This window comes from Solanum pennellii, chromosome 9 (assembly GCF_001406875.1).
Source record: "Solanum pennellii chromosome 9, SPENNV200".
NCBI classification, from domain to species: domain Eukaryota; kingdom Viridiplantae; phylum Streptophyta; class Magnoliopsida; order Solanales; family Solanaceae; genus Solanum; species Solanum pennellii.
Window position 1 is genome coordinate 78,036,727 of NC_028645.1, and position 11,035 is coordinate 78,047,761.

An 11,035-nucleotide genomic window follows, 5' to 3' on the forward strand; every position below is an offset into this window, starting at 1 on the left:
GAGTCCGGAGCCTAAAGGGTATAAAATGTTAATAAAAATTCCAAAATGGTATATGAATATTTATTTTAACCAAAAGGGCAAAATCGCTGGAAGGGCAGCGACTTTGCTTGCCGGAAAAAGTAAAATCGCTGCCTTGGCAGCGATTTCTAAAATATTTTTTTTAAAACAATTTTTTAATAAATCGCTCCCTAAGGAGCGATTTTCTTAATTTTTTATTCGAAATTAAAAAAAAAAAAATAGGAGCAAATCGCTGCAAGTGCAGTGATTTTGTCTCCAATTTTCTTTTATATTTTTTTAAATCAATTTTTTAGAAAAAATTTGATTGCTACTTATTTTAAAAAATTATTTAAAAAAAATTATTTTAAAATAAGTAGTAGAAAAATTTAAAATTAAAATTTCTTTAAAAAATTTAAAATTTAATTTTAAAAATTTTTAAAAAAATAAATTAAAAAAATTGATTTGAAAAATAAAAAAAAATAAAAAAATGGATTGGAAAAAATAAAAAAAAAATTGGAGACAAATTGCAGCGATTTGCTCTTAGTTTGTCTCCAATTTTTTTTTAATTTTTTCCAATCAATTTTTTTAATTTTTTTTTATTTTTCCAATCAATTTTTTTAATTTTTTTTTTTTACAATTTTTAAAATTAAATTTTAAATTTTTTAAAGAAATTTTAATTTTAAATTTTTCTACTACCAAAATAATTTTTTTAAAAAATAAGTAGCAATCAAATTTTTCTAAAAAATTGATTTAAAAAAATATAAAAGAAAATTGGAGACAAATCGCTGCACTTGCAGCGATTTGCTCCTATTTTTTTATTTTTTTTTTTAATTTCAAATGAAAAATTAAGAAAATCGCTCCTTAGGGAGCGATTTATTAAAAAATTATTAAAAAAAAAAATTTTAGAAATCGCTGTCAAGGCAGCGATTTTACTTTTTCCGGCAAGCAAAGTCGCTGCCCTTCCAGCGATTTTGCCCTTTTGGTTAAAATAAATATTCATATACCATTTTGGAAATTTTATTAACATTTTATACCCTTTAGGCTCCGGACTCGGGGAAAAAGTATATATTAAATGGTTTTTTTTATTAAAAGAAAAAGAAATTTTAATATATAAAATTACCTGATATTTATATTTAACATGCTTGCTTAAGCACCATAGTCATAAAATAAATTAAGAATCTTTGACCACTAGGAAGTTTATTCCAATTTAGGTGCAAATGACTAACCAAAATACATGACTAAATAAAATAAAGAGACAACCTCACAACTAAACTTGTCAACTGGCCCGGATCAGCCCGGATCTAGCTCATTAAAACCGATAAAGCCCAAATCAGCCCGGCCCAATTTAGATGGTTTGGCTAGAAGATATCCCGAGAGGGAAAATTATATAAAAAATAGTAAATTATTAATTCAAATTACATGTTATAGTTATAATTTATTTTTTGTGATTTGTAGCAAATATCTTTTCTTTTGTCATCTCATTTGTATCGAAATATACAAATAGATTGAAATTTAGAAATGCAAGATCCATTTGTGTACCGAAATATACAATTACAGGACCCGTTGCAGGATCCATTTATATACCGAAATATACAAATAAATCCAAATATAATTTTTTATGAATATGTATAGCGAAATATAAATATTAATAGTGATATCAAACATAAAATTTGCTATGAATTGCAATTATATAAACTATAGATATAATATACAAAATGATTTTCATGTTTGATATATGTGAAAATTGTTTATCCAGAAAAGGGTCTGGACCGGTCAGACCAACTTGGAGTTCGATCAATTTGAGGTCATATCAATTTTTTACACTTTGGTTATATTTTTTATTTACTTGTTAGATAATCTGATGATATAAATATTATTATACATAGGGGTGTACAAAAATCGAAACCATAAAAGTGTTAATGGTTTTTTCTACGGGTTTTTAATGATTTTATAAAAAAATTTATTGAATTATTGGTTCGGTATTGGTTTTTAATATTGGGTTATTGGGTAAACCGATAACCCATTAAGACTAGTAATTTACTACTTTTACTTGTACATAAATATTATATATTTATTTCAATATCTTTCTAGTTACTATATTTGTCATTTAACCTTCAATTTACACTTCACAATGACTTTGAGTTCACAAATTCACATTGTACAAAACGTTAAAATCTAAAGTAAGAACCTTATTCTTCTTAATCATTTCTCTCTGTCTTACATATTTATAGTTCTTTTCATGTTTGTTATTATTGTTTCTATTTTATGAGCATTTGTAAAGTTACATTATTGTGTTTTCGCATCAAATTTATTAGAAAAGTCATATATTTACTTTATAAATATTTTCAAATTGATTAAACCAAAAACTAAACTATTAAGGATCAAAAATCGATAAACCAAAAATCCATAAAAAAAATATATTATTAATTTGATTATTAATTTTACACATTTAAAAATTAAAAATTAATTAATAAAATTAATAATACATAAAATCAAACCGAACTAACACCCCCCTAATTCTAGGCTCTGTCAACATCTATAAAGTATTAAAAGAGTGACGCTAAATAAATTAAAAGGATAGTGTGGAAGCAAATGGTGGGACCATAAGCGTAGATATGAATAGGTACTATTAAATTTAAAAAAATCTAATAAACAATTAGTGTATTATCTTCTTGTTTATGAAGATATTAGGGAGATCTCAAAACCCTAACTAACGTATCTTCTTCTTTATCACCTTTCAATTAAAATACCAAAAAGAAGATCAAAATATATCCATTAGAGTATAATTAGTTCAATGGACAATAATTATCTTTGGGAGATCTTCACTAATAACAAACAAAATATTAGTGAAGATCATGTTGATCATAACCACCACCTACTTCAGATTCAGATTCCTAATTTCCAATTAAATGGATTTTCCCAACAAGATAATCAAGATCTCGTAGAGGATCATGTTGGTTCGTCAGTTATTACGTCTCAGTTCCAAACAAGTTGTGATCAGCCGTATAAATCATCAACAGTCAGCACAAATACTTCAATTATTACGCCTCAGTTCCAGACAAGTAGTGATTATTTATGTAAATCTTCAATTAGTACGAAAAGTACTTCAATTATTACGCCTCAGTTCCACACAAATTGTGATCGGCTGTATAAATCTTCAGTAAACAGAAGTAGTACATCAATTATTATGCCTGGTCAACTCCAGACAAGTTGTGATCGACTATATAAATCTTCTACTAGGGAGGGGTTAAGAAGTCATGATGAATCAAATAAGCTCAAGAAAGCTGTGCATAGAAATATTGAAAGGCATAGAAGGCAAGAAATGGCAAATCTTGTTACTTCTCTCAGATCTCTAATTCCCATTGAGTTCATCAAGGTGAGATAACTACTCCTTTTAGACTCTGACGTTACGTTCGTCAAGAAACAATGATTAATATAGGTATTTTACCATAAAATTCATATTAATTGATGTATACTTTTTGGTCTCAAGAAATGATTTGAGAATAAGTAATTAATATTAAGGTAAAAAAAATGTTTTTAATATATCGATAAGTAAAAATTAAAATTTGTTTTTAAAATACGGGACATAGTTTTATTTTCCTCTCCTCTTTTCCTTATAATTTTTTTATTTTTTTGAAAAAAAAAATGTTGAATATATGATCATTGAGAAAAAAAAATTGTTTCCAAGATTAAGTATATATATCAGCCTGTGTTATATATTAATTCTAGTTTCTCTACATTGTCTTTCTTTCTATGTTTTGTAAGGGTTTTATTATATTGAGTAGAAAAAATTAGAAGAACTTTAAAACTTTTACATTATCTCTATAATTTAACATGTTATTTATCATTTTTTTTTATCAATGCTTACTACTAAAATTATTTGCAATTACCTTCTAATTATACTATGTTATTTATCATTTTTTATCAATGCTTACTGCAAAAATTATTTGCAATCACCTTTTAAATGACTTGATTGTATAAATACCTTTTATTTCGTTAGTGCACACACCATGAACATTTTTTTTAAAATTATAACATGATTTGAATTTTTTTTATAAATATAGGGTAAACGTTCAGCATCAGATCATATGCATGCAGCCGTGAATTATATTAAGTATCTTCAGAAGAATATACAAGAGTTGGATAATACAAGAAAATATATTATTTCATTGGATAATCAAAATAAAAGTTCAACAATTATTGATACTTTTCAACAAAATAATAATTGTGTCACAGTGAATAAATGTGAAGATGGTATGGAGATTTTGATTAATGTCAATAATAGCCATAAAGAGGAAATATTTTCTTTATCCAAGGTGTTGAGATGGCTACTTAAACAAGGGCTAAATGTGGTTAGTTGTGATAATTCCAAAAAAGATGAAAGGACTTTGATCAAGATCCAATGTCAGGTAAGAAAAATTTAATATACAAATTATATATTTCAATATTGCAAATAATAGTTTGGTTATTAGTAATTAATGTATTAGTAAAATATACTCTTTTTTGTTTCAATTTATACTACTAAAAGAACACTGGAATTAGCTATATATTTCGTCGCTGATCCGTCGTTGTAAAATATATCTTTAAGTAAGATTAGCAACGAATTTTTCTATTTAACAAAAAAATTTATCTATCGCTAAATTCAATGTCTTTAGTTTTTATATGTTTTATTTATATTTCTGTTTTGTGTATTTTAAAAAATCACATTTTTATGTTAAATTATAAATTCAAAGCTTTCACTCTACATCAAATGGCTCTAGACATAGAAATGACATGACAATTGAGATGTTTTATACTCTAAGATTCAAAATATATATGATGTGTTATACATGATTATAGTTTATAATGTCACAAGATTATTTGAAATTTTCTTTATATTCATAATTTTTGTGTTCAATCAAACTAAGAAATATGAGATAAAACGAAAAAGAGTTGGTATTATGTACATCATAATAACACAAGGGGGGTGAATTGGGTTAGCCTAATTTTCTCTTAAGCAATGAACTAGGTTGCTTTATTTGTTCCTTGGTTCTAAAATGTAGAATTGTGAAGTGCATTAAAGTAAAAACACAATTTTTTTTACGTGAAAAATATCCGATTCTTTTGATTATAAATTTCAAAAATGGCATTTTTTATTTCATATTATATTATATGTTTTCTAAAATAATCAAAATAATATCCGAATCAACAATGCCATTATAATTTATAAAGAATTTTTGTGTTATATACCTCTAGAATTAAGGATACAAAATGTTGTGTTCATTTATAAGGAATATATTTACTCTTCAAATAAATTAATTAATCATTTTCTTGTAGGTGAGTGATATATCATCAGGTCTCACTGTAGTTGGGTTGCAAAAGAAGCTGACTGATGTGATTAATTTAAAAAATGTGGATTCAGAATTTAAATTTGGTAAGTGCAATTTTTAAAATTCTTAGCACTGATTTAGCTATATTTTTGAAGTCATGAGTTCAAAATATGTATTTCTTATATCATTTGCTACAGTTTTATAGTTTTCACGTGTATATATCTAAACTTCTAAAGGATGAGTTTATCCCGTGTGAGACTTTGATTAATTTTAGGATGAGTTTATCTCGGTTTGGTTGGAGATCATAGAATCACAGGATAACTTTTTCGGAACTGTAGTGTTATTTTTATCTCACATTGAGAGTAAGATAACTAATATCAAAATAACTTGTTCTTCAACTAAACGACCCCTTGGTATTGTGTTAGTATTTGGACCTATTATTGCATGCATTTTTTTTTATTATTATAAGGACTTGATTTTAGTGCTAAAAATTATTGACAGCATATTGCTAAAAGTAAGACACCTCCAAGCTGGCTAACGTCCTTGCTTGCTTGTAAAGTTATATAAATACCAATTTTGTCTTAGAATTATTTGATTGCATAAGATATGGGCATATGATGAACAATTAGTAAAAGTGACATACACAAAAAAATTTTGTAAACAGTGTCGATAGTGAAAGAAGTTAACAACTCAATAAATCACTATAATGATAAGCGGTGTCCTATGCTATATTGTTTATATTCCAACATTTTTCTTTGGTACCAGCTATTGCGACTTGGAGGATTATAGAGCTAGGGTAAGGACAAATGGGTGTACGAGCCTCGACTGTACCAACATTGATGAAAAAACAAAAACTTAACCCCATTGCATCATTAACCTATGTAGGATTCAAGATCAAATCCAGGATTCATGCCAAATGAACCTTCTTTCTCATCTCAGGGTTTTTTTTCAAATATTTATTGTTCAATATTTCAGTACTCAAAAAGTTTAACTAGTTTCTCTTCCGACCTACACTACTCTTGAACTTAAAAAGGGTATAGCTGTGGTTATATATCATGTACCATTAGAGACAACTCTGTAGTTTAAACCTAAAGTCAACAATAATAAAACATTATAATAGAAACAAGTTTTTTCAATAAATTTCAAATTACTTAAGCAACAAAGTGACAAATTTTCTTCTTCATGACTTAAGCAATTACATTGAATGAAGTTGAACTATTATCATACAAATAAAACAATACATGTTCTTCAACAGAAATAAAAAGTATATAATATAATTTTTCAGCAAATGATGTTTGCCTGAATATCCTTGTCACACTGTAGCTTCGCCCCTGCGCATTGGGGGGCAAAATTAGTAAGGTAAAATTAAAACATACACATTACACACTAAGAGAAAAGCACAAAGAAGATAGTATTTCTATAAACTATTTATTCTTAGATTAGTTATTATTATCATGTATAAACTGACAATCTTTTACAAGACATTACAAGGTAATAACAAAAATGTTTTGCTAGTCAAAAACAACTACACCTATGTTGTTTTTTTATCTAGACATATCTTGATCTTCTCTTTTCTTTGAAACAAGAAAAAACAAAATACAAATACTTAGCTTATTCTCTTACAAAATCAGGCTTAGCTTAGCTTATCTCATACAAAATCCAAACAAACAAAACAAACTGAAAACTAAGAAATTAAAAAAAAAGACATTATTTTTTCTTGTGCAAGCACCTTTTGATGATGGAAGTTGAAACATGTATGGTGCCTTCTCCCTTGTTCCCTTCAACTCAATGCACATTTATTTTAAACCTTAAAAAGAAATTTTTAGAGAAAATAATCACCCTAAAGCTCACATGTCATTCCAACTTTGAGCATTCGTTTCGTTGGGATATCGAATACTTTGTTACTACTCTGTCTTAAGTTCCTCTTGAGGAAATTGTATGCATAGTTGATCACCATTCTTTTGGTTACACCAGACCCCTTGCACGCGACGACGTCTTGTTCTCCAACCAAATGAACCACTCCCATGTTGGAAGCTCTCTCAAGTACTTCGACGTCTTTCTCAATCAAGGAGGCAGTTTCTCCTTGATTGTCTCCATTTGCTGCAACTGAGAACATGTAATCTTCCTTGATGTAGTTCTTTAGCCTTTCTACCAATAACTTCTCAATAGGCTCTTCCTCATTGCGCATTTCATTGTATCCATAACGTATCACACAACGGAACACATAGAGGTCATATGGTTTCACCCTTCTGAAGAGGAACCTTTCTTCTAGTGGAACTTTGCTTATGGGAAGTGATTTGACAGAAGCGAACACGAGGACAGAGTGTAAAGCAGGTACATTCTCAACATAATGCTTGAAGATTGGGGGGATTCCGTGGACTAGTTCAGAGTAGAAAATGGCAAGACCTGGAAGGCGATGTGAACTGGTTGCATCCAATGTTTCTTTAACTTTTTCGGGAGAGATCTTGTGTTCTAGCTCGTAGTGATACTTCTTACGGTACACATAGTTCCATACGTACATGATAAACATTAGGAACAGAGCTAAAGCCACAGGGAGGTAACCACCTTGTTCAAACTTGTAAAGGACTGCGCTTAGGAATACAAGCTCAACCGAAACAATGATTAGAATATAGACGATAATAAGAAGAATGTTGGTTTTCCATATCAAGATCATGACTAGTATGAGGAAGCACGATGTTAGGAACATCACAAACACCACTGCCATTCCTGTAATCAAGCAATAGAGTGATCGAGTTAATAATATAGAAAAGAAGGCAAGTCCCCTGCATTTTTTACATGTTTATTTTACTCCGTAGAAGAAATAGAGTTAAGTGGCCTTACCATAAGCATTGCTAAGCTTTTCAGTAGTCTTGAATCCGATAATGGTAAGAACACAAGCGACCATGAGAAGGTTATTGATTTCAGGAATGTAGATTTGTCCATGATGTTTCTTTGATGTATGCACGATTTTAACACGAGGAAAGCATCCTAAAGCCAGAGATTGCTGGATTATAGCGAATGTCCCGGAAATCAAAGCTTGACTTGCAATGATGGCTGCGAATACAGCTATGACAAACATTGGCCAATATATAGGTTCTGCATTTAATAAAACAAGATGTCAATTCATTTCCCAAACATAACTACACACAAGTAACTGATGATATAAAGAACTTTTACACTACCAATGCAATTTTTACTTACTTGGAGTGGACGCGTAGAAAGTGTTAGCAACATCACCAGTGTTATTCATTAAATAGGCACCTTGACCGAAATATGCTAATATGAGAGCCGGGTATGTGACAAAGCACATACTTATCTGAACAGATCGAACACTGAAATGACCAACATCAGCAAATAGTGCCTCAGATCCTGCAATTTGTTTTTGTTCAGATGTTATTTATTTCTCTTCTGAATTACTACTCGTAAAAATTTCAAGGTTGTTGGAAGCAAATTGTTACCTGTTATACACATAACAACTCCGCCAAGGGAAACCCAAGCGTCTTTTCCATTTCTTTTGAAATAGTTAACGATGTACATAGGATTAAGAGCTCGGAAAATAGCTATATCATAGCTCACGAAGTTGTAAACTCCAATACCAGCAATCAATACAAACCATAAGCAAAGTATAGGTGCAAATGTGTAACCAACTTTTTCAGTTCCAAATCTTTGAAACATGAACAGAAGTATCAAGATGGCTACTGCAAGCCAAACGATCCTGTCTGTATACCACGAAAACAAACAAACGATTAGTAAATCGAGAATTAAAACAGATAAAGAAGTTGCAATTTTCATTAACAGATGCAAAATTTACCTTCAGTCATTGCCTCTGGAGCAGCTGCTTTAACTCCTCCAATTGCAGACAAAACTGATCACATAAATTAGCTTATTAGTATCATAAACTCTGTTAATCTCCAGTGTTCCAATTCGTATTATTTCTGTTAGAATAAAAGAGAGGGAAATCAACAACGTGCCTGAAATACAGGGCGTTAGGACACCATCACCGATAACCATGGAAGTACCAAGCATTGTTGCAATTAGCAGAAAGAACTTCGCGAATTGGCTGTTTTCTAGCACCGACTTAAGTTGTGATGCCCTACGTGTACGTCTATCAGGCATATCAAGTTTAAAAGTCGAGACATCGCTGTCTTCTGCCATTGTACTCGGAATCAATCCCACCTTGGAATGTCGGCATATCAATGAATATAAGGCGAACGTACCACCTGAAATTAAAAGGCAAAATCATGAGTTAAATAGGAAATTAAAGCATAGTAAAAATGTGTAGGTGAAAAGTACTTACCATCTCCGTTGTCATTAGCTTGGAGAACGATGAATACGTACTTGATGACAGGGATCAAGGTGATCGTATACAAGATGAGAGATAGAGCACCAAGTATATCATCTTCGTGTTTTACTCCTTCGAGAAAGATGGTTGAAAACACGTACAATGGTGACGTTCCAATATCTCCATACACCACTCCTATGCTTTGGAATGCAAGTTTTAGTAGCACAGACGTTCCGATTACCTGCTCAACCACAAAAACATAAAGGACTAAATCTCAGTGGATCATAACAGCAATGTCACTCTGCTACTTACAATATTATGTATCGTATTTAAATGAGGTGGATCATAACAGCAAGGCCACTCTCCTACTTACAATACAATATCTCGTATTTAAATGAGGTAGCTAGCTAACACACCTTTTTGGCATCGGGCATTTTGCTTGCTTCGACATCCAAAGAGTCATGTCGTTTCAACTTTTGGCTCGAAGGCTTCTTTCCCTTGAGTTGTAGCTCCATGGGAACATCATCTTGGTTATCCTCAATGTTGCTCCCCATCTTTTTTTTCTTTTTAATTTATGAAAACGAATTTAATTTTATCTTTTGTTTGTTTGTTTTGAAAAAAGCTGATCAAATCAAGCAAAATAAAAATTGGTTGAGTTCCATGACATGTAAACTTAATCACCAATGAATTGGTTGCTTAAAAAAAGAGAAGAAAAACGAAGAGAAACGTAGGAGGGAGACACCAACGAAATGCAAATGAATGATTGATTGAGTTCGAGATCAAAACACCACAGAACTCAATCAACTACGAAATTTGTATGATTGATTGAGTTCGAGATCAAAATCCTCAAAACTCAATCAATTACAAAATTTTCGCAAAAGCGTTTCCCAACACTACAATTCTCTTATTACACCAATCTATGAAGTTGATACCAAAATCGACTTATTTAAAATATGTGAAAAATGTATCTTATTTATAAGAGAAGAAATTGGCCTAAGAATTCATATTGACCAATAAACATATCAATGGACAAACGCGTCTAACGCATCTATCTAATTTCTCAAACTCACATATGTCCTGTTTTTTCGAATCTCATCATATGTTTTGTTTGTTAACTAATGGTCAATGTACGTAACTAAAATTTGAAAAATAACTAACTTATTGGTCGATAAAAGGAGATAATTCTACGATAAGTTTTTAGTACAATTTAATACATTGTTTAGTTATAAAGCTTTGGATCACTTATTTCGTGATTAATAATTAGTATATCGTCTTTGGATGGAATAATAATTTTGGGATAACTTATATCCATTCAAACTCTTTTTGTACATCACTTTTCACATTATTGAGGATATTTTTTGTAAACAAACAACTTAATCTTATAAGTTATGCAAGTTACTATTATTTTTTATACAATAAACCGAACATTCACTAAGAAGTAATACAT

General features: G+C 30.0%; 2 protein-coding genes across 3 annotated transcripts; one reads left to right on the forward strand and one right to left on the reverse strand.

Annotated features, from left to right (window-relative positions):
• The first annotated feature begins 2,701 nt into the window (after window positions 1-2,701).
• Window positions 2,702-5,660, forward strand: LOC107030849 (transcription factor bHLH125-like). The gene is made up of 3 exons (XM_027911903.1): window positions 2,702-3,373; window positions 4,062-4,406; window positions 5,314-5,660. The coding sequence occupies exons 1-3, from the start codon at window positions 2,792-2,794 to the stop codon at window positions 5,425-5,427; spliced, it is 1,041 nt and encodes a 346-aa protein (XP_027767704.1). The 5' UTR covers window positions 2,702-2,791; the 3' UTR covers window positions 5,428-5,660.
• Window positions 5,661-6,433: 773 nt separating this feature from the next.
• On the reverse strand, window positions 6,434-10,537 carry LOC107029721 (potassium transporter 5-like). Of its 2 annotated transcripts, XR_003580203.1 has the most exons (9): window positions 10,005-10,537; window positions 9,604-9,829; window positions 9,278-9,526; window positions 9,118-9,171; window positions 8,765-9,025; window positions 8,508-8,675; window positions 8,148-8,402; window positions 7,036-8,033; window positions 6,434-6,637 (listed from the first exon to the last, which is right to left on the reverse strand). XR_003580203.1 is itself a non-coding variant. In XM_015231164.2 (8 exons), exons 1-8 carry the CDS (start codon window positions 10,140-10,142, stop codon window positions 7,147-7,149), a joined length of 2,238 nt encoding a protein of 745 aa, XP_015086650.1. In that variant the 5' UTR covers window positions 10,143-10,537; the 3' UTR covers window positions 6,718-7,146. The 2 variants fall into 2 exon arrangements, 1 of the variants encoding a protein (XP_015086650.1); XM_015231164.2 differs by lacking the exon at window positions 6,434-6,637 and having other exon boundaries at window positions 6,718-8,033.
• Between the last annotated feature and the right edge of the window lie 498 nt (window positions 10,538-11,035).

Coding starts and splice junctions, on each gene's coding strand:
- LOC107030849 (XM_027911903.1), top strand. CDS start 2,792: ATGGACAATAATTATCTTTGGGAGATCTTCACTAATAACAAACAAAAT. Junction 3,374..4,061: donor TTCCCATTGAGTTCATCAAG/GTGAGATAACTA, acceptor TTATAAATATAG/GGTAAACGTTCAGCATCAGA. Junction 4,407..5,313: donor TGATCAAGATCCAATGTCAG/GTAAGAAAAATT, acceptor ATTTTCTTGTAG/GTGAGTGATATATCATCAGG.
- LOC107029721 (XM_015231164.2), bottom strand. CDS start 10,142: ATGGGGAGCAACATTGAGGATAACCAAGATGATGTTCCCATGGAGCTA. Junction 9,830..10,004: donor AAATGCCCGATGCCAAAAAG/GTGTGTTAGCTA, acceptor GTGGTTGAGCAG/GTAATCGGAACGTCTGTGCT. Junction 9,172..9,277: donor CCTAACGCCCTGTATTTCAG/GCACGTTGTTGA, acceptor TTATGTGATCAG/TTTTGTCTGCAATTGGAGGA.